We start from the raw sequence: 26552 nt of genomic DNA, 5'->3' as shown, positions 1-26552 counted from the left end.
TGATTGAGCGCTTGATGGGCTAGATGTACATTAAACACAAGAAAATGAATTGTCTAACATACAGTACAGTATAAAAAACTCTTGTATAACACATATAAAAGTTAATCAAATATTCAATAAAAGATCATCTGAATAAGTAAAAAATATATATAAAGTAGTATATAAGACTGCCTTCATGTAAGAAGCAGATTTCTCAAGGGGTGTCTACTTACACTCCTTTACCTCAATCAATATGAGGTAAGTGCCGCGCAGTGTCTGTAGAGAACTCCCTTGGATCACCAGCTGTTCACAGAAATAGGATATCCACTCACAGGACTTCGGTTGAAATACTTGTCTTTGTGGGAGTAGTATAACCCCCTTCACCGGATGGCCACGAGCATGTAAAACAAATGAGAACAGTAATAGTGCAACCCCGTATTTAAATTGTGAAAATTGCTTTATTCCATACAGTGCACTCACATTAAAAACCCTCAAGTATGTATGAGGTATATTTTGACGAAGAAGGCTGTCAAATACTAATGCCTTTGAAACGCGTAAGGAATAAGTGGTTGATATGAAATAGGACACACCAGGACTGCTATTTATTGGTTTCATTTTTTGGACTTTAATACTCTAAAATTGAGCTTAAATACTTGGGAACAGTATCTGTTAAATATCGCTTGCAGGAACAACTGGTCTCTGTTTTTTTATATTGTCAAAATATACCTCATACATACTTGAGGGTTTTTAATGTGAGTGCACTGTATGGAATAAAGCAATTTTCACAATTTAAATACGGGGTTGCACTATTACTGTTCTCATTTGTTTTACATGCTCGTGGCCATCCGGTGAAGGGGGTTATACTACTCCCACAAAGACAAAGACAAGTATTTCAACCGAAGTCCTGTGAGTGGATATCCTATTTCTGTGAACAGCTGGTGATCCAAGGGAGTTCTCTACAGACACTGCGCGGCACTTACCTCATATTGATTGAGGTAAAGGAGTGTAAGTAGACACCCCTTGAGAAATCTGCTTCTTACATGAAGGCAGTCTTATATACTACTTTATATATATTTTTTACTTATTCAGATGATCTTTTATTGCATATTTGATTAACTTTTGTATGTGTTATACAAGAGTTTTTTATACTGTACTGTATGTTAGACGATTCATTTTCTTGTGTTTAATGTACATCTAGCCCATCAAGCGCTCAATCAATTTATTTATTTATATTTTTCATCAGAACTATTTTATCTATTTACATATGAATTTTATACATTATTAGTTCACCGATAATACATTATTATCATAATTAAACTAATTGATTTCTTTCTTTATAATTCTTTTCTATATTTATTTGCGCCCTATTTTCTCTATCAGTTTCTTCCTTTTCATTTTCTCTTACTTACCTTGGTTAGAGGGTTTAGGGACTCTCTCTCCAGGGTAGATAGATTGGGGCAGCATTTAATTAAATTAATTTTTTAACATTACTATTTTTCATATTTTAGTGTAGGTTTCTTTAGTTGCGCCAGTTGCACACCCATCTTTTTCTTATCTATATATATATACATACATATATTTATACATATCTATACTATAATCGCGTTTGTAATGCAATCCGTCGGTGTTGCCAGGTGTCCGCACGCATCCTCAAAGGAATGTTGGCAGCGCGAGGCAGCCAACAGAATGTTGGCTGCACGTGCAGCCAAAAGAATTCCGAAAACGGAGTCCGAAAATGGCAGGGTGACCAGTATGCAGCGAAGGCAAACGAAGCATTACACAAAAAATAACCGCCCACAATAAGTATTAAAAAAACAAAAAACTAAGCGCCCGCAATAAGTATTTAAAAAAAATAAATAAATAAAAAAAATTATTACATTAAATTCATCTAAAATTACAGAAAATAAAAAAAGGCTAACATTACAAAAAATAACAAACACATTATCCAAAATAAAAAAATTAAACCTAATCCCTATGAAAATAAACCCCCCCAAAATAAAAACACCCCTTAATCTAAGAATACATTACAAATAGCTCTTAAAAGGGCTTTTTGTAGGGCATTGCCCGAAGTTTAACAGCTTTTTTGCATAAAAAATTACTAAGCCCCCCTCTAACAGTAAAACCCCCCACCCACCAAACCCCCCAAAATAAAAAAAACCTATCACTAATAAACCTAAACTATCTATTGCCCCTAAAGGGTGTAACATATCTCAGCCTAATGTCACTATCCCTTTAAGAAATCCTTTTCTGACTGCTGCATTTGGGCAGTATTCACATTCAGCTTGCCTGCCTGCCTGATTAATCATTCATGCACCTGATTACCTCAGCCTCTTTTTAAGCCTTCTCAGGTCTAATGTGCCTTGCATTAACATTGAAGTGTGATCCTGAACAGAGGTCTGTGACTGTTTCCTGCATGAACTTACCAACTATTCCAAGATACAGCATTTTCTATTACCTATGCAAAATATCATCAAACCGCAAGTATCAAAAATATCTCCATTCTGTTTCCTGGACACAGCTACTTAACAATCTCTGAACTTTATTATAATTCAACTATGCTTTTGCTTACCATCACTCTCTAATTACAACAGCATCTTACTCAGAACTTTATAACTATTTCTCTGCTACAAGTTGTCATTGCTGAAATATCCTGCTGCAAATATGTTAACATATTCTGAACTCTGCATCTATGTGTTCAATTAAAAGCTTTCCTGTGATTCTCCAATATATGTTCAAACAGTAATTAATGCCTTAAACTTAACTTTCACCTGTGCTGCTCTGCTAATTACTGACATACAGCTTATTATAATAATATGTACTGTGAACCTGCAACAAACCAAGTTTGCATCTAAATGCACAAACAGTAATTAATGCCTAAACTTGCAGCTTGTCTAAGTACCTGTGCAGCTGTGCTTTAACTCTGACATACAGCTTTATATAATATTATGTACTGTGAATCCTGCAACAATCCTTAGTTTGCATCTAAGTGTCAAACTTTCACCAGATTACTCTGAAGCCTGAACATTCCACTTTGCTATATTTCTCTCTCATTGAATCCTGCAGTTACTTCTATTAACTAACTATAAGTCACAGTGAACTCAGAATATATTGTATACAAATGTTGCACTCTCCATTTATTCTACAATAACTTCTAGCAACTATGAATCACAGAATATCATCTATCCACGTCCAGGATACTCTTCCCCGGGTCAGGGGTCGGTGTCTTCAAATCCCTACCACTGCCCCGAGGGTCTGTTTCCTGAGCGCATGTACACCGGATCATGACAGAATGTTAATGCCTAAAAAAGGGATCCGCAGTGGTAGTGGATGCACCGACCCTCAAAGGAAAATAAAAAATTACAACATAACTCAGACCCAAGCAATCCCTAAAGGAAAAACAGAAGATTTTCAAACTTTAAAAAATTTAAAGACACAGTACTCCCATTCTAGACAATCCTCTACTCATGTTCGTGGTTACCATTTTGGTGAAACTGATCCTGAATCTGACTATGAAAATGAAGAGGATTTAACCATAGCTTCAGCAGAAAAAATTCAGGCTTTCAAAGATTTAAAGAGACAGAACCACTTTTCTAAAATGTCATCTGTTCCTCATGTTCGTGATTACCATTTTGGTGAAACTGATTCTGAATCTGACTATGAAAATGAAGAGAATGTATCCATCGATTCAGCAGAAAAAATTCAGTCCTTTAAAGATTTAAAAAGAGACAGGACTACTGTTCCAGAATACCATCTACTCCTCTTGTTTGTGATTCCTATCCTGATGATACTGATTCTGAGTCTGTATATGTCAACAAGGAGGATAACTTCACAGATCCAGCTGAATTGGCATTAGACTGGTATGAGTGCAACTTTAATTCGCAACAAACTCAGACAAGACCTCAACCTATTTGCTATAATGACATCCTTGGTTGTTATATTTACAACATGGATGATACAGACAGCTCCTATCATGAAACCTCTCATGGAAATACTGATCTTCCTATTTCTGATATTACCATGGATTCGTTAGATTGGACAGATTCAGAGCGGGAAAAAAGGACATCTGGTTTACAGACTGCTGTTAGGAGTAAAGGTCCTCTCAACTACTATGCTGATTTGTCACATCAGAATTATGCATCCAGTGATGAAGAGGATTTCTGTTCTCAACCTTACTACAAGCCACAATGGCAGCAACCTAAGAAGCCTCATACTGGGAAGAAATCTAAGCTCTCTAAGAAAAAGAAGAAGAAGAAGAAAATCCTTCTGCCCACAGAAAATCAGAAGTGCAAAGAGGAAACTCAGCCTGATTCCCCTGTTTTAGATTCTGTTGTACCAGACCCTCTCTTGCCTCCTGACACTGTCAACACCGAGCTGGATGATGTCTATAGTCACTATCAGTCTCTTCTTAAAGCATCTAATGGTATCTCTTCTCAGACTCTACAACAACTACAAAAACTGTTTCCAACTATTGATTTCTTGCATCCCTCTCATGCTGCCTCAATACCTGTAAACCCTGTGCTAGAAGCAAAAGATAATTCTGTTCCAGATATACAACCTTTCAGTTTACCAGAGATAATCCCTGGAGAATTTAGCTCTGATATTCAAACTCAAATAAGCATGCCTGCTGAACTCCAGATAACTTCTCAGTCAGAATCTTGTGTCACAATTCCTCCGCATCTACCTGAGTGTGGCATATTTCAGTACACTTCACCTTCTCAAAATTCTTCTGTTATTGCATCTAAGAAATTGTTTCCCTTGGGAGATACTTTGCATCAACCTACATTTTCTACTACATCAGTTTCCTGTACAGGAATTCCCGATACTCAATCCTGTGAGGACAACTTTGAACCAAGTTTGCAAGTGGACATTCTTGAACCTGAAACTTGTACAAAAGTTCTTCAAGAAGATTCCCCTGTGCCCATTCCTGTTCCTGTTTTCCATGATTATACTACTAAACCTGACATCAAGGTGGACTCTCCTGTTTTTTGACCCTGGTATGGGTATTCCTTTGTTTAACCCAGAAATGGGTGTAATAATATTTGATCCTGAAGATAGCCATGCCCTCTACTCAGAAGCGAGTATGGTTCTTGGCTCTAAAGTGGGTCTTGTTAATTCTTCGTTTATGAACCCTGAAGAAAGCCTTGCCCTCTGCTCAGAAGAGAGTATGGTTCCTGGCTCTAAAGTGGGTTCTTTTTCTTTCTCTATAGTTGAACCTTGCCCTGGCATGGGCATTCCTTCACCCGATCCTACTGAGGATATGACTGAACCTTGCCCAGATGTGGGTACTTCTGAACATTGCCCTGGCATGGGCATTCCTTCACCTGATCCTACTGAGGATATTCCTGAACCTTGCCCAGTTGTGGGTACTTCTGAACATTGCCCTGGCATGGGCATTCCTTCACCTGATCCTACTGAGGATATGACTGAACCTTGCCCAGATGTGGGTATTCCTGAACCTTGCCCTGGTGTGGACATTCATATACCTATTCTTAGTGAGAACACTTTTGATTCTGAATCCAGTAAGGAGACATTTCATTTTGAATTAGAAGATGGCAAGAACTGGACAAATCTTGCACTCTACACTCCTATCTCCTATTTTGAAGAAAGCCCTGCTATTGCGTTAGAAGGGGCTATAGCTTTTTCTTTTGGAGTATATCTAATCCTCAGCCAAGAGGTTAATTCTGAGGATACTCAAATCTCTGACCCAAAGGTGGTTAATCTGGTTATCAATCCAGAATGCTGCATCTCTATTTCTGAAGCTGAGGAAAGCCTATTCATATCTCTAGGACTGGCTGCCTTTTCATTGGCTATATACATGGTCATCTATCATGAAGAACATCCACCTGTCTACCCTCAGGATGATTCTGTGGTAGGAAGCTCATTGTATGTTACGTTCATGCATTCTCACGATGACTACAAAAAAGTTGACTTCAAGTTTTGCTCTCATCATTGTCAAGATCTTTTGATACCTGAATTACATGGCCTTTACTTCGTCATTCAACTTTTTCAAGAGATCTCCAACCCTCCTTTCTTGATTTCCGATTGGACTCACTACCTCCATACACCTACTACCGATTCTCCATATCAATTTTGTTCTCTCTCCTTTTGGATTGTATTGGGCGCCCGGAGGTCGCCTTTAAGGAGGGGAATCTGTAACATATCTCAGCCTAATGTCACTATCCCTTTAAGAAATCCTTTTCTGACTGCTGCATTTGGGCAGTATTCACATTCAGCTTGCCTGCCTGCCTGATTAATCATTCATGCACCTGATTACCTCAGCCTCTTTTTAAGCCTTCTCAGGTCTAATGTGCCTTGCATTAACATTGAAGTGTGATCCTGAACAGAGGTCTGTGACTGTTTCCTGCATGAACTTACCAACTATTCCAAGATACAGCATTTTCTATTACCTATGCAAAATATCATCAAACCGCAAGTATCAAAAATATCTCCATTCTGTTTCCTGGACACAGCTACTTAACAATCTCTGAACTTTATTATAATTCAACTATGCTTTTGCTTACCATCACTCTCTAATTACAACAGCATCTTACTCAGAACTTTATAACTATTTCTCTGCTACAAGTTGTCATTGCTGAAATATCCTGCTGCAAATATGTTAACATATTCTGAACTCTGCATCTATGTGTTCAATTAAAAGCTTTCCTGTGATTCTCCAATATATGTTCAAACAGTAATTAATGCCTTAAACTTAACTTTCACCTGTGCTGCTCTGCTAATTACTGACATACAGCTTATTATAATAATATGTACTGTGAACCTGCAACAAACCAAGTTTGCATCTAAATGCACAAACAGTAATTAATGCCTAAACTTGCAGCTTGTCTAAGTACCTGTGCAGCTGTGCTTTAACTCTGACATACAGCTTTATATAATATTATGTACTGTGAATCCTGCAACAATCCTTAGTTTGCATCTAAGTGTCAAACTTTCACCAGATTACTCTGAAGCCTGAACATTCCACTTTGCTATATTTCTCTCTCATTGAATCCTGCAGTTACTTCTATTAACTAACTATAAGTCACAGTGAACTCAGAATATATTGTATACAAATGTTGCACTCTCCATTTATTCTACAATAACTTCTAGCAACTATGAATCACAGAATATCATCTATCCACGTCCAGGATACTCTTCCCCGGGTCAGGGGTCGGTGTCTTCAAATCCCTACCACTGCCCCGAGGGTCTGTTTCCTGAGCGCATGTACACCGGATCATGACAAAGGGGCATTTGTATGGGCATTGCCCTTAAAAGGGCATTCAGCTCTTTTTCACTGCCCTTAAAAGGGCATTTAGCTCTTTTTCAAAGTGCCCAAAAAACCCTAATTTAAAAAAAACAACAACAAAAAAAAAAACAACCTAACACTAAAGTCCCAAATAGGTACTCACGGTTGCTGAAGTCCGGCGGAGGTGGTCTTCTTCAAGACGGGTCCATCATCTTCATCCACAGCGAAGGCGACGCGGAGTGGAGATGCGGCACTGTGTTCCCAGATGTGGCGATCCTCAGCAGCAGCGGCGTAGAGGATCCTCTTCATGCAATCGTCCGCCGCACACTGAAGATTTAATCCAAGGTACCCCATATTTATTGGGGTACCTTGCATTCTTATTGTTCACCAGTCAATAAGAATTTCAGTTGCTCTCATCCTATTGACTGTTCACTAGACAATAAGATTTCAGTTGCTCTCATCCTATTGGCTGATGTGAAAATTTCAGCCAATAGGAATGCAAGGTACCCCAATAAATACCTTGAATTAAATCTTCAGTGTATGGCGGACGATCGCATGAAGAGGATCCTCCACACCACCGCCGAGGAACATCGCCTAGGATCGCCACATCTGGGAACAACGCTCTATGTCGCCTTTACTGTGGATATAGATGATGGATCCGCCTGGAAGAAGACCTTCTCTGCCGGACTTCAGCAACCGTGAGTACCTATTTGGGGCTTTAGTGTTAGGTTTTTTTGGGGCACTTTGAAAAAGAGCTGAAGCAATGCCCATACAAATGCCCCTTTAGGGGTAATGGGTAGTTTAGGTTTATTAGTGTTAGGTTTTCTTTATTTTGGGGGAGTTTGTTGGGTGGGGGGGTTTTACTGTTAGAGGGGGGCTTAAAAAATTAGGTGTAGCTTATCACCTAATATATATATATATATATATATATATATATATATATATATATATATATATATATACTCAAAAATAGCAGAGAAGGCACTCTCCGTTTACAACCACCTTTATAGGTGGTTTTAAACGGAGAGTGCCTTCTCTGCTATTTTTGAGTATCTGGATGTTTGGAAGTGCACCCCGGCGGCTGAAACTTATGGTGTGCTGGTTCCCTGTTGCTAATTTGAATATATATATATATATATATATATATATATATATATATATATATATATATATATGCAAAGTCAAGCAGTAAAGCACTCCCCAACTCCTGTCCGGGGTGCACAGCAAAGGGTTACAAACAGTTCAAAGGAAAAAAGCAGGCACTCTCCATTTGTATTTGCAAAGTTTACTTAAGTGACGTTTCGGGGTTTCAGAATGAGGACGGGGGTGAAACCCAGAAATGTAAACTTTGCAAATACAAACGGAGAGTGCCTGCTTTTTTCCTTTGAACTGTATATATATATATAAATATATAAATAATATATTTTATATGCATAATGTTCTGGGACTCTTTCACAGCTAATTTGATCACATTTTTAACCATAGCTGTTATACCGATAAAAAAAAAAATTCTAATAAGCTAATGAAAACTCGTAACTGACGTCAACTATGGCTACAATACTGTATATAATATAAGGAAAAAAAATACATCTACACATTGGTTTTTGTTAATGAAAAGGTTATCAATATTTAATAAGTGGTAGGTTATACAAGCTCTAATGAATTTAACTGGCCCTACAGGAAATAATATGGGCTAGATTACAAGTAGAGTGTTAAATTATTGCGCTCTGGAAAACGGGCTCGTAATTTTCTAAAAGTGCCCCAAATGCCCTCAAAATAGAGGGCATTGTAGTTTTTAAATTAAAATCAACTTCACTAGGCAGTTTTTTGGGACTAAATTTGGTGGGAGTGGGGTGTTAGAAAAAACAGCACTGAAAAATGCCTTTACATTGCAGTCTATGGGAAGTGTGTGTTCCCATAGACTGCAATGTAAATATATATGTATGTATATGATTATATACATATATATTTATGTGTTAATATGTGTATATACGTATAAAAATGCTGCCCATCACTGCGCTACTTACCCCCTTCGCTGCACGAGGTTTTGATGCCATCTGTGACGGCATCAGAATGAGGCTCCCATAGAAGTCTATAGAAGCTAACTCTCATGAGCACATTGCGATATACTTGTAATACCAGTGCAAGCGATATTTAGCACTCCACTTGTAATATGGCCCTTTATATTCAAGGAATATACAATAGTACATGTTTATCTAGATTTATAGGGTACACATTTAGTCTTCTGCTAAATCCTGAATTACTTTCTCATCAGTTTAATTCTTGGTCTGGAAATTTGTGTCTCTCACTTATCTGAAATGTATTCTTGATATCTACTAAATATAAATTTATATTTTAAGTATTATTTTGACAACGTTAGCCTTTAATAATGTTTAAATTTTAAATGTCTGGACTGATGTAATCTTCAGTAATAGCACAGTCTGAACTCTGAACCAAGTGAATTTAAAATGTTTTATTTAAGCAACCTGTTTTTCTCATGTCCTTATGCTGGAATTTTTTTTTTGGCAGAATCAATTTCCCATTTAAAGGATAAAAAAAAAATTATATTATCTTCACAGTTCTATAACAAAAATATTAATCTGTAGAGGTTAAAAAAGCAAACTATTGTTTTTACATGGAAATTCCCAACAAGATGGTTGCAGAAGAACAAAGTTTTAGTTATTCAGGATATCCTCACTAAATTTGGCGGCGCTTTACAAATAAATAATAATAATAATAATAATTACACTATTCAGTGAAGCAGATTTTAAAATGACAGTAAAGTCAAAACTTTAAAGGGACACTGAACCCAAATTTTATCTTTCATGATTCAGATAGAACATGCAATTTTAAGCAACTTTCTAATTTACTCCTATAATCAATTTTTCTTTATTCTCTTGCTATCTTTATTTGAAAAGCAAGAATGTAAGGTTAGAAGCCGGCCCCTTTTTGGTTGACAACCTGGGTTGTACTTGCTGATTGGTGAGCTAAATGCTGTCCAGGGTTCTAAACCAAAAATTGTCTGGCTCCTTAGCTTAGATGCCTTCTTTTTCAAATAAAGATAGGAAGAGAATGAAGAAAAATTGATAATAGGAGTAAATTAGGAGGTTGCATACAATTGCATGCTCTATCTGAATCATGAAAGAAAAAAAAAATGTGTTTAGTATCCCTTTAAGCATTTAGATACAGTGTTTAAACAAAAACGTTTACATTTACCTTTATCACTAAATTTGCTTTGTTATCGTGGTATTCCATATTGAAGTTAAAACCTATATACGATCATGGGAGCTCAGGAGCATGCACGTCTTTAGCACTTGATCCCAGCAGCTTTTACAACAATGTATAACATTGCTACAAACACTACCACAAAACAATGCTAAAAGATACCTACACACTTATGAGTGCAAATGAGCCTACCTAGGTTTACCAAGAAAAAGAGAGTGTGTAGGAAATCTGAGAATAGAAATTAATTGCAAAGTATTTATTGTGTGCTCTATCTAAACCATTTAAAGGGATATGAAACCTAAAAATGTTCTTTTTACCATTTTATAAACTTTTTTTTATCTTACTTCTGTGTTGAAGAGATACCTAGGTAGGCATCAGGAGCACTATATGGTAGGAAATCGTGCTGCCATATAGTGCTCTTGCAAAACTGCTGCCATATAATGCGCCAGAAATGGGATGGCTCCTAAGCATACATACCAGCTTTTCAACAAAAGATACCAAGAGAATGAAGATAACTTTCTAATAGATGTAAATTAGAAAGTTGTTTAAAAAAAATGGCGTTTTATATTATACCGCCTACGATCATTTAATTGTGTTCAGTAAGTGATCTACATTCCAACTTTCAATTTTGCTTTCCAACAAAAACGTCTAGTCTAGATTTTGCTTGTTCCAAAAACTGGAAAAAATGTACAAATTGTGCTGCTCCTTGGCTCAATTAGATAAAAAGGGAGGGATCCTATTAACATGCAACATAAATAATATGAATAGAAAGATGTTTCATCTTTAGCATTAAAAAGAGACATTTCATAACCTTGAACAACTCTATATATACACATGTATACAATATAATAAAGAGACACATTTCATTAAAGGGACAGTCAAGTCCAAAATAAACTTTCATGATTCAAATATGGAATGTAATTTTAAACAACTTTACAATTTACTTTTATCACCAATTTTGCTTTGTTCTCTTGGTATTCTTAGTTGAAAGCTAAACCTAGGTAGGCTCATATGCTAACTTCTAAGCCCTTGAATGCCGCCTCTAATCTGAAAGCATTTTGACAGTTTCTCAACGCTAGAGGGCGTTAGTTCATGTGTGTTTTATATAGATAACATTGAACTCAAGCACGTGAAATTACCTAGGAGTCAGCACTGATTGGCTAAAATGCAAGTCTGTCAAAATAACTGAAATAAGGGGGCAGTTTGCAGTGGCTTAGATACAATGTAATCAGAGGTAAAACATATATTAATATAACAGTGTTGGTTATGCAAAACGGGGGAATGGGTAATAAAGGGATTAGCTATCTTTTTAAACAACAAAAATTCTGGTGTTGACTGTCCCTTTAAGTATTATGTAGGTCGTATGCACCTCCATTCAGTTAAAAGTTAAAATGTATTATTTGTATAATTCTTTCTGCATCACCACATTGACATTCTTCAACAAAATGAAAAAGGACTGAATTAGACAATTCTCAGACATATTGCCATCCTCAATATAAAAAGCAATACCAAAGCTATTGGAAAGTTTTGGTTAAAAAAAAAAAAAAGGTAGGTGATGGGTAATTTCCATTCATAGCAACCTTCAGGTTTGTGATTTAATAACTGTTTTTTATTAAGGGTTTTGCTTAAGATGTAAAAAAAAAAAAACAAAGACAGAAACTATGTTTTTTATTCAGGTTTTCCACTTATTTGCAGTAAGTGATGTTAAACAAAAAGAAGGTCAGAATGTGTGGGCTCAACAATGACTTTTTAAAGACTTTTGTGGAAAGTACATTGCAACTGTTCATACAATCTTACATTTTTAAATGCTCATTCTTCCCATTTTTAACTTTGAAAAAAGCCTGATAAAAGGAATATATAGAATTATGCCTTACATACATTTTAGATAATCTCTACAGAATTAATTTTGGGGGGTCCTCGTTGAAACATAGAAACATAGATATTGACGGCAGATAAGAGCCATAGGCCCAGCAAGTCTGCCCGACCTTACCTAACAGTATAAACTTATCTAGTTCGTAGGATAGCCTTATGCTTGTCCCATGAAAGGAAATTGAATCTGGCTACAGGCAGTACTGACAGTGGTCAGGGGATGGATGGACCCTTGCCCATAGCAAGATCACTGTATTATAAAGATAGTTCCTTATCCATTCATAACAACTAACTCTTTGGACTGAGATCTGAAGCCAAAAACCAACATTCAAAAAGAGGTTAACGATGCAAAACAAGGATGGGTTAAAGGGACATTAAACACTTTGAAATGGAAATGTAAAATTATAAATTGAACATATATAAAAAAAAAAACAACCTTTGCAATATACATTCATTATTTATTTTGCTCCCTTTTCCTGTAATTTCATTTTGACAATCGTGTGCTTTTCAGTTCCTCTTAAAAGTGGAAGTGCAGAACACTGTTATATTCCACAGTGTCATTGGCTGCACACGCTAGTGACTTATATATAACTATCTCTAATTGGCCACAGAAGAGAAGGTAACCTAAGTTACAACATGGCAGCTCCCATTGTTTTATAGACACTAAAACTTTACACTTATTTTGTCACTAGTTAAACCACTTATTAAAGGGATAGTAAACCCCAAAATAAACTTTCCATATTTCAAAACCTTTTATCAAATACTTAAAAAGTGCAAATGACATGTATAAGCAATTTTTTTTGGTTTACTTGTATTTCCCTGATTAAATTATTATTGCTGCCAAGCCCATTTTTTGTCCTCATTACTAACAGGAAATTAGCGTGTTCTACCTGAGTAGAACAATCATGGTGGCCCGCATGCGCATTTCCTATGGTATCTGACCCACGCATGCGCAAATGGATTTCTACTAGTTTAGTGTCAGCTGGCTTGTCATCAATCCTGCACTGTGTAACATTGTGGGAGTGGCACAGCAGAGATCAGAAGACGGAGCGGACATAGCCAATGCAAGTCAGACTTGGAGGAACCCACAGAGCTACTGCATAATTTCTAGCTAAGTGTTTAGAAACCCCCAGACTGCGAGCATATTTGACAATGTCATAATCAGTGTGATTATGACTGTAGGCTGTGTCTGCCCATGCGTGGGAGCAGAGAAATAAAAATGGCGAACAGGAATTCAAGTGTACAGCGCGCATGCGATTGCACTTGAATTATACAGCGCATGCGATTTTGCAAAAGGCATAACATGTCCGACTAAGGTTGCGTTCTTAGCCAATAAGAAAACTTCTTATGTACACAAAATCAGAGTCTAAAGAGTTCTATTTCTTGATTGGTCAGTTTTAATGGGGTGTGATAGTGCAGTGCGATTGGAGGATGTGAGAATTAATTCTTGAGAACTCCAGCCTTCTTTATGGGCGGTCGTTAGAGCCGTTTTTAGAAGAAATTAAAATATGATTTCATTTGTATTAGAAGCTTCGTTTTTGGATTAAAGTAAGTGTATGTAAAAGTTTAAGTATTGAGGTATCTTATAATTTATTTTTCATTCATACAAATTTGAAAAGATTTCTAACCCTTTAACTTTAAAAAATACATCTACATGTTATTCCCAGACTAGTCTTTTCTTTGAATGCATCGTTCTACCTAGCATTTATTTAGTGTTTAATGTCCCTTTAACATGGAGGTTGGGGAGACGCTCTAACGATTTATGGAAAAGTTCTACCAGCTCAAAAAAGGAAGAAAGGTGTAGGCCAGTATACCCCACTAGTTCCCTGACATTGTGTGAGAGATTAGCTTTCCAACTATCCTTCTGTAACTTTTCTTGACAATTATGCAGGAGAGTTGTTTTACAAACGAAAAAAGATGGGTCATGGAGGACATGCTTCAAGCACAGGACTCGCAAAAAACTAGTATGGACCTTAATAATGTCTAAAACATCTTCTATGTTAGTCATTTTGTTTTGTCTTTTACTTTATCCAGACACCCACTGGCACTTTTTTTAAGCCCCTAAATAGGTAGTGAATGAGACAAAGAAATATGTCTTATAGGTAAAATGCAAATGAGAAATTAAAGGGACAGTCTAGGCCAAAATAAACTTTCATGATTCAGATAGAGCATGTAATTTTAAACAATTTTCCAATTTACTTTTATCACCAATTTTGCTTTGTTCTCTTGGTATTCTTAGTTGAAAGCTTAACCTAGGTGGTTCATATGCTAATTTCTTAGACCTTGAAGCCCACCTCTTTCAGATAGCATTTTAACAGTTTTTCACCACTAGAGGGTGTAAGTTCACGTATTTCATATAGATAACACTGTGCTCGTGCACGAGAAGTTATCTGGGAGCAGGCACTGATTGGATTGGCTAGACTGCAAGTCTGTCAAAAGAACTGAAAAAAGGGGCAGTTTGCAGAGGCTTAGATACAAGATAATCACAAAGGTTAAAAGTATATTATTATAACTGTGTTAGTTATGAAAAACTGGGAAATGCGTAATAAAGGGATTATCTATCTTTTAAAACAATAACAATTCTGGTGTAGACTGTCCCTTTAAACCCTGAATTAAAAGCCACAGACCACAGTTGTGGCATTTTACTTAAAGGGACAATGAACCCAATTTTTTTCTATTGTGATTCAGATAGAGCATGCAATTTTAAGCAACTTTCTAATTTACTCCTATTATCAAATTCTTTTCATTCTCTTGGTATCTTTATTTGAAATGCAAGAAAGTTTAGATGGCGGCCCATTTTCGGTGAACACACTGTGTTGTTCTTGCTGATTGTGGGGTAAATTTACCTACCAATAAACAAATGCTTTCCATGGTCTGAACCAAAAAAATAGCTTAGATGCCTTCTTTTTCAAATAAAGAAAGCAAGAGAATGAAGAAAAAATGATAATAGGATTACATTAGAAAGTCGTTTAAAATTGCATGCTCTATCTGAATCACAAAAGAAAAAAATTTGGGTTCAGTGTCCCTTTAACCCCTTAATGACCGAGGACGTGCAGGGTACGTCCTCAAAAAAGAGGCAGTTAACGCCTGAGGACGTACCCTGCACGTCCTCGGTGTGGAAAGCAGCTGGAAGCGATCCTGCTCGCTTCCAGCTGCTTTCCGGTTATTGCAGTGATGCCTCGATATGGAGGCATCCTGCAATAACTTTACATGGCCATCCGATGCAGAGAGAGCCACTCTGTGGCCCTCCCTGCACCGGACATCGATGGCCGGTATCGTTGGTGGGTGGGAGCCGACTTGGAAGGCGGGTGGGCGGCCATCGGTGTATCCTCTGACATCAAGGGGGGCGGGATCGGAGGCGGAGCCGTTAGGGGGCGCGCGGGAGCGCGCACGTGCACGGAGGTTGGCGGGTGGGCGCGTGCACGGAGCGGGTGGGAACCGCTACACTACGGAAAATATTGCTAGGAAAAAATGGCCAAATCTTGTTTGTGCAAAAGCACAAAAATAGATCGTGGAGGGGTGGGGGGTTGGTTTTGTGTGGGGGGAAGCTACACTACAGAAAATTTTAATAAAAATAAAAAAAAACCATATTTTCTTCTAAACTGGGTACTGGCAGACAGCTGCCAGTACCCAAGATGGCGCATATTAAGTTAGAGTGGGAGGGTTATAGAGCTGTTTGGGGGGGATCAGTGAGGTTGGGGGCTAAGGGGGGGATAGTACACAGCAGCATATGTAAATATGCTTTTTAAAAACACAAAAAAACAACAAATATAGCTTTTATTTTAGTACTGGCAGACTTTCTGCCAGTACTTAAGATGGCGGGGACAATTGTGGGGTGGGGGAGGGAAGAGAGCTGTTTGGGAGGGATCAGGGGGTCTGATGTTTCAGGTGGGAGGCTGAGCTCTACACTAAATGTGATATTAACCCTGCAAGCTCCCTACAAGCTACCTAATTAACCCCTTCACTGCTCGCCATAATACACGTGTGATGCGCAGCGGCATTTAGCGGCCTTCTAAATACCAAAAAGCAACGCCAAAGCCATATATGTCTGCTATTTCTGAACAAAGGGGATCCCAGAGAAGCATTTACAACCATTTGTGCCATAATTGCACAAGCTGTTTGTAAATGATTTCAGTGAGAAACCTAAAATTGTGAAAAATTTAACGTTTTTTTTAATTTGATCGCATTTGGCGGTGAAATGGTGGCATGAAATATACCAAAATGGGCCTAGATCAATACTTGGGGTTGTCTACTACACTACACTAAAGCTAAAATTACCCCAAAAAGCTCCCTACATGCTCCCTAATTAACCCCTTCACTGCTGGGCATAATACACGTGTGGTGCGCAGTGGCATTTAGTGGCATTCTAATTACCAAAAAGCAACACCAAAGCCATATAAGTCTGCTATTTCTGAACAAAGGGGATCCCAGAGAAGAATTTACAACCATTTGTGCCATAATTGCACAAGCTGTTTGTAAATAATTTCAGTGAGAATCCTAAAGTTTGTGAAAAAATTTGTGAAAAAACAGAATTTATGCTTACCTGATAAATTACTTTCTCCAACGGTGTGTCCGGTCCACGGCGTCATCCTTACTTGTGGGATATCTCTTCCCCAACAGGAAATGGCAAAGAGTCCCAGCAAAGCTGGCCATATAGTCCCTCCTAGGCTCCGCCCACCCCAGTCATTCGACCGACTGACAGGAGGAAATATATAGGAGAAACCATATGGTACCGTGGTGACTGTAGTTAGAGAAAATAATTCATCAGACCTGATTAAAAAACCAGGGCGGGCCGTGGACCGGACACACCGTTGGAGAAAGTAATTTATCAGGTAAGCATAAATTCTGTTTTCTCCAACATTGGTGTGTCCGGTCCACGGCGTCATCCTTACTTGTGGGAACCAATACCAAAGCTTTAGGACACGGATGAAGGGAGGGAGCAAATCAGGTTACCTAAACGGAAGGCACCACAGCTTGCAAAACCTTTCTCCCAAAAATAGCCTCCGAAGAAGCAAAAGTATCAAATTTGTAAAATTTGGCAAAAGTGTGCAGTGAAGACCAAGTCGCTGCCTTACATATCTGGTCAACAGAAGCCTCGTTCTTGAAGGCCCATGTGGAAGCCACAGCCCTAGTGGAGTGAGCTGTGATTTTTTCAGGAGGCTGCCGTCCGGCAGTCTCATAAGCCAATCGGATGATGCTTTTAAGCCAAAAGGAAAGAGAGGTAGAAGTTGCTTTTTGACCTCTCCTTTTACCAGAATAAACAACAAACAAGGAAGATGTTTGTCTGAAATCTTTTGTAGCCTCTAAATAGAATTTTAGAGCACGGACTACGTCCAAATTGTGTAACAAACGTTCCTTCTTTGAAACTGGATTCGGACATAAAGAAGGTACAACTATCTCCTGGTTAATATTTTTGTTAGAAACAACCTTAGGAAGAAAACCAGGCTTAGTACGCAAAACCACCTTATCTGCATGGAACACCAGATAGGGCGGAGAACACTGCAGAGCAGATAACTCTGAAACTCTTCTAGCAGAAGAAATTGCAACCAAAAACAAAACTTTCCAAGATAGTAACTTAATATCTATGGAATGTAAAGGTTCAAACGGAACCCCTTGAAGAACTGAAAGAACTAGATTTAGACTCCAGGGAGGAGTCAAAGGTCTGTAAACAGGCTTGATCCTAACCAGAGCCTGAACAAATGCTTGAACATCTGGCACAGCTGCCAGTCTGTTGTGTAGTAAGACAGATAAAGCAGAGATCTGTCCCTTTAGAGAACTTGCAGATAATCCTTTCTCCAAACCTTCTTGTAGAAAGGAGAGAATCTTAGGAATTTTTATCTTATTCCATGGGAATCCTTTGGATTCACACCAACAGATATATCTTTTCCATATTTTATGGTAAATCTTTCTAGTTACCGGTTTTCTGGCCTGAACCAGAGTATCTATCACAGAATCTGAAAACCCACGCTTTGATAGAATCAAGCGTTCAATCTCCAAGCCGTCAGCTGGAGGGAGACCAGATTTGGATGTTCGAATGGACCCTGAACAAGAAGGTCCTGTCTCAAAGGTAGCTTCCATGGTGGAACCGATGACATATTCACCAAGTCTGCATACCAAGTCCTGCGTGGCCACGCAGGAGCTATCAAGATCACCGAGGCCCTCTCCTGATTGATCCTGGCTACCAGCCTGGGAATGAGAGGAAACGGTGGAAATACATAAGCTAGGTTGAAGGTCCAAGGTGCTACTAGTGCATCTACTAGAGTCGCCTTGGGATCCCTGGATCTGGACCCGTAGCAAGGAACCTTGAAGTTCTGACGAGACGCCATCAGATCCATGTCTGGAATGCCCCATAATTGAGTTATTTGGGCAAAGATCTCCGGATGGAGTTCCCACTCCCCCGGATGGAATGTCTGACGACTCAGAAAATCCGCCTCCCAGTTTTCCACACCTGGGATGTGGATCGCAGACAGGTGGCAGGAGTGATCCTCCGCCCATTGAATTATTTTGGTCACTTCTTTCATCGCCAGGGAACTCCTTGTTCCCCCCTGATGATTGATATACGCAACGGTCGTCATGTTGTCTGATTGGAACCTTATGAATCTGGCCTTTGCTAGTTGAGGCCAAGCCCTGAGAGCATTGAATATCGCTCTCAATTCCAGAATGTTTATCGGGAGAAGAGACTCTTCCCGAGACCATAGACCCTGAGCTTTCAGGGATTCCCAGACCGCGCCCCAGCCCACTAGACTGGCGTCGGTCGTGACAATGACCCACTCTGGTCTGCGGAAGCTCATTCCCTGGGACAGATGGTCCAGGGTCAGCCACCAACGGAGTGAATCTCTGGTCTTCTGATCTACTTGAATCATTGGAGACAAGTCTGTATAGTCCCCATTCCACTGTTTGAGCATGCACAGTTGTAATGGTCTTAGATGAATTCGTGCAAAAGGAACTATGTCCATTGCTGCAACCATCAACCCTACTACTTCCATGCACTGCGCTATGGAAGGACGAGGAACAGAATGAAGAACTTGACAAGTGCTTAGAAGTTTTGACTTTCTGACCTCTGTCAGAAAAATCCTCATTTCTAAGGAATCTATTATTGTTCCCAAGAAGGGAACTCTTGTCGACGGAGACAGAGAACTTTTTTCTATGTTCACCTTCCATCCGTGTAATCTAAGAAAGGCCAGAACGATGTCTGTATGAGCCTTTGCTTTTGACAGAGACGACGCTTGTATTAGAATGTCGTCCAAGTATGGTACTACTGCAATGCCCCTCGGTCTTAGAACCGCTAGAAGGGACCCTAGTACCTTTGTGAAAATCCTTGGAGCAGTGGCTAACCCGAATGGGAGGGCCACAAACTGGTAATGCTTGTCCAGAAAAGCGAACCTTAGGAACTGATGATGTTCTTTGTGGATAGGAATATGTAGGTACGCATCCTTTAGATCCACGGTAGTCATAAATTGACTTTCCTGGATAGTGGGTAGAATCGTTCGAATGTTTTCCATCTTGAACGATGGTACCCTGAGAAATTTGTTTAGGATCTTCAAATCCAAAATTGGTCTGAAAGTTCCCTCTTTTTTGGGAACTACGAACAGATTGGAATAAAATCCCATTCCTTGTTCCTTTATTGGAACTGGGTGTATCACTCCCATCTTTCACAGGTCTTCTACACAATGTAAGAACGCCTGTCTCTTTATTTGGTTTGAGGATAAGTGAGACATGTGGAACCTTCCCCTTGGGGGTAGTTCCCTGAATTCCAGGAGATAACCCTGAGAAACTATTTCTAGCGCCCAGGGATCCTGAACATCCCTTGCCCAAGCCTGAGCAAAGAGACAGAGTCTGCCCCCCACTAGATCCGGTCCCGGATTGGGGGCTACTCCTTCATGCTGTTTTGTTAGCAGCGGCAGGCTTCTTGGCCTGCTTACCCTTGTTCCAGCCTTGCATCGGTTTCCAGGCTGGTTTGGGTTGTGAGGCATTACCCTCTTGCTTAGAGGATGCAGAATTAGAGGCCGGTCCGTTCCTGAAATTGCAAAAGGAACGAAAATTAGACTTATTTTTGGCCTTGAAAGGCCTATCTTGTGGAAGGGCGTGGCCCTTTCCCCCAGTGATGTCTGAAATAATCTCTTTCAATTCTGGTCCAAATAGAGTTTTACCTTTGAAAGGGATGTTAAGCAATTTTGTCTTGGATGACACATCCGCTGACCAAGACTTTAGCCAAAGCGATCTGCGCGCCACGATAGCAAACCCTGAATTTTTCGCCGCTAATCTAGCTAATTGCAAAGCGGCATCTAAAATAAAAGAGTTAGCCAACTTAAGTGCGTGAACTCTGTCCATAACCTCCTCATATGGAGTCTCTCTACTAAGCGAGTTTTCTAGTTCCTCGAACCAGAACCACGCTGCTGTAGTGACAGGAACAATGCACGAAATGGGTTGTAGAAGGTAACCTTGCTGTACAAAAATCTTTTTAAGCAAACCCTCCAATTTTTTATCCATAGGATCTTTGAAAGCACAACTATCTTCGATAGGAATAGTAGTGCGTTTGTTTAGAGTAGAAACTGCCCCCTCGACCTTAGGGACTGTCTGCCATAAGTCCTTTCTGGGGTCGACCATAGGAAATAATTTCTTAAATATAGGGGGGGGGAACAAAAGGTATGCCGGGCTTTTCCCACTCCTTATTTACTATGTCCGCCACCCGCTTGGGTATAGGAAAAGCGTCGGGGTGCACCGGAACCTCTAGGAACTTGTCCATCTTGCATAATTTCTCTGGAATGACCAAGTTGTCACAATCATCCAGAGTAGATAACACCTCCTTAAGCAGTGCGCGGAGATGTTCTAATTTAAATTTAAATGTCACAACATCAGGTTCAGCTTGAATCTGAAATTTCCCCATCTGACAAAACCTCCCTCATGGCCCCTTCAGATTGGTGTGAGGGTATGACAGAACAATTATCATCAGCGCCCTCCTGCTCTTCAGTGTTTAAAACAGAGCAATCGCGCTTTCTCTGATAAGTAGGCATTTTGGATAAAATATTTGCTATGGAGTTATCCATTACAGCCGTTAATTGTTGCATGGTAATAAGCATTGGCGCGCTAGATGTACTAGGGGCCTCCTGTGTGGGCAAAACTGGTGTAGACACAGTAGGAGATGATGTAGTATCATGTTTACTCCCCTCATCTGAGGAATCATCTTGGGCAATTTCATTATCTGTGGCAGTACTGTCCTTACTTTGTTTGGACGCTATGGCACAATTATCACATAAATTTAAATGGGGAGACACATTGGCTTTCATACATATAGAACATAGCTTATCCGAAGGCACAGACATGTTAAACAGGCTTAAACTTGTCAATAAAGCACAAAAAACTTTTAAAACAAAACCGTTACTATCTCTTTAAATTTTAAACAGAAAACACTTTATTACTGAATATGTGAAAAAGTATGAAGGAATTGTTCAAAAATTACCAAAATTTCACCACAGTGTCTTAAAGCATTAAGAGTATTGCACACCAAATTTCAGCTTTAACCCTTAAAATAACGGAACCGGAGCCGTTTACAAATTTAACCCCTATACAGTCCCAGCTATAGCCTTTGCTGAGACCTAACCAAGCCCAGAGGGGAATACGATACCAATTGACGCCTTCTAGAAGCTTTTCCAGCAAATTTCAGATCCTCACACATGCATCTGCATGCCCTGCTCTCAAAAAACAACTGCACAGTAATGGCGCGAAAATGAGGCTCAGTCTACAAATAGCAAGGCCCCCTGACTGGAAAAGGTGTCTAACATAGTGCCTGCCGTTTAAATAAACGTTCCCCAAGTTTATAAATGCGAAATGTCAGCATAAATATGAATAAAATGCCCAAATAAAGCAATCGATTTAGCCCATAAAAATGTCTACCAGTTTTTTAGCCCATATTAAGCCCTTTATTCTGTTTGTTTGACTAAGAAAATGGCTTACCGGTCCCCATGAGGGGAAATGACAGCCTTCCAGCATTACATGGTCTTGTTAGAAATATGGCTAGTCATACCTTAAGCAGAAAAGTCTGCTAACTGTTTCCCCCAACTGAAGTTACTTCATCTCAACAGTCCTATGTGGAAACAGCAATCGATTTTAGTTACTGTCTGCTAAAATCATCTTCCTCTCACAAACAGAAATCTTCATCCTTTTCTGTTTCAGAGTAAATAGTACATACCAGCACTATTTTAAAATAACAAACACTTGATAGAAGAATAAAAACTACATTTAATCACCAAAAAACTCTTAACCATCTCCGTGGAGATGTTGCCTGTGCAACGGCAAAGAGAATGACTGGGGTGGGCGGAGCCTAGGAGGGACTATATGGCCAGCTTTGCTGGGACTCTTTGCCATTTCCTGTTGGGGAAGAGATATCCCACAAGTAAGGATGACGCCGTGGACCGGACACACCAATGTTGGAGAAAGTGAACAATTTTTTTTATTTGATCGCATTTGGCGGTGAAATGGTGGCATGAAATATACCAAAATTGGCCTAGATCAATACTTTGGGATGTCTACTAAACAAAAATATATACATGTCAATGGATATTCAGAGATTCCTGAAAGATATTAGTGTTCTAATGTAACTAGCGCTAATTTTGAAAAAAAAAATGGTTTGGAAATAGCAAAGTGCTATTTGTATTTATGGCCCTATAACTTGCAAAAAAAAGCAAAGAACATGTAAACATTGGGTATTTCTAAACTCAGGACAAAATTTAGAAACTATTTAGCATGGTTGTTTTTTGGTGGTTGTAGATGTGTAACAGATTTTGGGGGTCAAAGTTAGAAAAAGTGTATTTTTTTTCAATTTTTCCTCATATTTTATAATTTTTTTTTATAGTAAATTATAAGATATGATGAAAATAATGGTATCTTTAGAAAGTCCATTTAATGGCGAGAAAAACGGTATATAATATGTGTGGGTACAGTAAAAGAGTAAGAGGAAAATTACAGCTAAACACAAACACCGCAAAAATGTAAAAATAGCCTTGGTCCCAAACGGACAGAAAATGGAAAAGTGCTGTGGTCATTAAGGGGTTAAAGGAACATGAAACCCAATTTGTTTTCTTTCCTGATTCAGATAGAGAATACCATTTTAAAAAAAGTTTCCATTTTAATTCTATTATCAAATGAGCGTCATTCTCATGTTATTCTTTGTTGAAGAGATATCTAGATAGGTAGCGTGCACATGTTGTCCCACCCACAAAAGCACACATTTTAGTTTTACTTTTTCCTGTGGCCTTAAAGACTATGGTACACATTTTTAGTACTGCTCATTCCAAAGAGCCGCAAAAACTAGTGCAGGGTGCACATCTAACCCATACATGAAAGTAACAAAACAAAAAACATAAAAGTAAAACAGTTTTTATTTTTACTTGGACAGGTCAATGCTTCCTTCTGCTGCAGAAACGTCCATTCTCTCTGGCGTGCGACATTCGGCAGGAGAGGCCAGGCCTTCAGAGTCCAGCCGCCCTTGGTTACAAGAAGGCACTTCATTCTAATGGGTGTAGGCAACATATTCATTATTTGCAGCTGTGCTATTTTTTAACAAATCGATATTACAGTTAAACGTAATTATACATTTATGGCATTTTCCCCATAAGCAAACGTCTGAATAATCTAATAACATAATTATAGGACTGAAACATAAGCTTTATGAAAAAATAATCAGCACTGGTTACGCAAAGACGAACTCATCTCTGTGTGTGGCTTATAAAGAGTAATGACAGAGTTTCATAATAATTCTGAGGCAAATAGTCTAGACATTACAGCCAACAACATAAATAATTATAAATGTAATCTCTTTCTAAACTGATTTATGTTAAATACCCTTGTGTAAAAAAAAAAACAATTATAAACCACTGCATAAACAGGAACTAACAGTATAAACAAGAGGATTTGGGTAAGATTAGGCAAAATATCTAACAAAATATTCCAAGCTATATGAACGGGTTAGAAAAAAGCACATACAAAATGTATTGAACGTTAAATGTAGAACTTAAAATGCTTAGTTCTATAACCTTATATAATTGTTTCTATATTTTTTCATTAAAGGGATTTGAAACTGTAAAAATGTCTTCCTTGCTTTCAAACGAATGTTACTCATAATTAGTTTTCCCGAATTACTTACTGTTGTCATTTCTGCACAGATTTATTGAATTTTGTTAGCAAACATAGCTTATTTTTTGAACCCCCCCATAGACCTCATTATACAAGTCCTATTCGGGGGGGGTCTACCCAGGTAGGAACATGGCGACTGGTCACTATAATGCGCATGCGAAAGCCCAGAAACGTAGCCGATGACATTACCAAGCTAACTTCATTCTACTCAGCTACAACCTTTCAGTCACCAATTCTGAAATAGAAGGAGTGTGTATGCTTGCGGTAGCAATTAGCGCTTATAAAATTAACCAGAGATCACATGTCCGGTTAATTTTATAAATGTGCCCCAAATGCACATTTTTTAAATAAAATAACTGCACTAGGCAGTATTTTGTGGGTAAAGTTGGCGGGAGTGGGGTGTTCGAAAATAAATGGCAATGAAAAGTGCCTTTACATTGTGGTCTATGGGAACTGTGCGTTTCCAGTAAATATATATGTATATGCTTATATACATATATATTTATGTGTTAATATGTGTATAGATTGAAATAAGAAGAGGATACCACCGATCAAAGGTATAAAAATTAACATTTATTCGAATACTTAAAAATATATAGGACAGCAAGCCACCTATACAAAATAGCAAGGGGAAGCGCAGCACAATGGCTTACACATTCCAGCAAACTTCCGTAGTCATAGCCTGTTATGTACTTCGGCCCCTTGGTCTTAAAAGCCCTAGACAATACACTGATTGGATAATCTGAGAGCGCCTCCCCTCACCTACACCTGTGTGGCGTGTGTATGCCTTAAACTGCTTGCATGCATTGTGCGTCTCTTGTTAATATTCAGAAATGAGTACATTTTTGACACATGAATATGATAAATCACAAAAAGAGAGATGAAATATCTAGTGACATGAAAATAAACATGTGAAAAGATGGAACTTCCAAACTAAGTATGCATACCTAGAATCCCATGGCACATGTTATCTTCAATGACATATATAAAACAGAATATGAGAAAAATATTTTTGATATTCTTGAGAAAAAATTATATATATATAGAATGTCAAACGTAATGTATATACAGACACCACGGCTAACTAACACGGCATATAATATATACTGGCAAGTTAATAAATAGATAGAATCCAATGGATTCCTATAATGTTATACACATACACTTAAATCAGTTATATATACAGAGAGTATCCCTACATTAATGATATGAATATGCAAGTAATACTATGTTGTGTAATGAGTTAACAGTAATGAAGTATATACCAAACTCCCCTAACTAGCCAGTTATATGCGCTAAACATATATATTATGAACATATGGACACAACGGGATCATCCGGTGATGGCTATTCCCAATAATTAATTAGATCATATCTGGGGTTGAGACCTTCTGGATGTCTAGTTCCGAGCCTAAACATCCAGAAAGCCTCTCTTTTGGCCAAAAGATTTTCTATATCCCCACCTCTCTTGGGAAGTTTAACCTTTTCTATGGCACACCATCAGAATGTGTGGAGTTCTCCCTGTTTTTCTACAAAATGACGTACCAGAGGGGTAGTAGATTTTCCCTGCGTTATTGTGGACAAATGTTCTTGAATGCGTGACTTTATGTCCCTTGAGGTGAGTCCTATATATTGGACTCCACATGTTTGACAATTTTACATGTATATAACCTCAGAGAGGACATACAGTTCATGCACGTTATCTTGAATTCCTTACCTGTTATGTGTGAAGTGAAATTTTTAGTTTTTTCGAGATATTCACATGGCCTACATTTTCTGTGGCCACAATTGTACATGCCTGTACTGTTTATCCAAGTAGTTGTACTAGTACTATCTGCTTTTAATTGGGTAGGAGAAAGCAAAGACCCTAATGTAGGACATTTCCTAGAACTACATTTGATTCTATTTTTTTACCAATTCTGTTTCCGTACTATATTTGCAATCTGAGGAAACTGAGCACTGTAGCTTGTGACAGAATTAACACCATTAAAGGTTTTATGTTTGTCAATCCTATCCTGAAGGAGGGATGTCCTGTGTCTGTTTTCAACCTGTTTTCTTACTATACCTATTAATATCCATGGGTAACCTCATTCCCTCAATCTAG

The 26552-nt window shown here is 38.5% G+C and overlaps 1 protein-coding gene across 1 annotated transcript in view; it reads right to left on the bottom strand.

The window, feature by feature from the left end:
- Nucleotides 1–26552, bottom strand: part of LOC128638460 (trichohyalin) — a 395299-nt gene that overhangs the window by 26049 nt on the left and 342698 nt on the right. The window contains exon 11 of the mRNA XM_053690418.1: nt 23704–23825. Within this exon, the coding sequence (XP_053546393.1) occupies nt 23704–23825 (122 nt within the window). The remainder of the gene's footprint in view (nt 1–23703; nt 23826–26552) is intronic.

The sequence above is a fragment of the Bombina bombina genome, chromosome 8 (assembly GCF_027579735.1).
Source record: "Bombina bombina isolate aBomBom1 chromosome 8, aBomBom1.pri, whole genome shotgun sequence".
NCBI classification, from domain to species: Eukaryota; Metazoa; Chordata; class Amphibia; order Anura; family Bombinatoridae; genus Bombina; species Bombina bombina.
The sequence above is the reverse complement of the archived record's forward strand: the minus strand, read 5'-3'. Positions and strand labels throughout refer to the sequence as shown.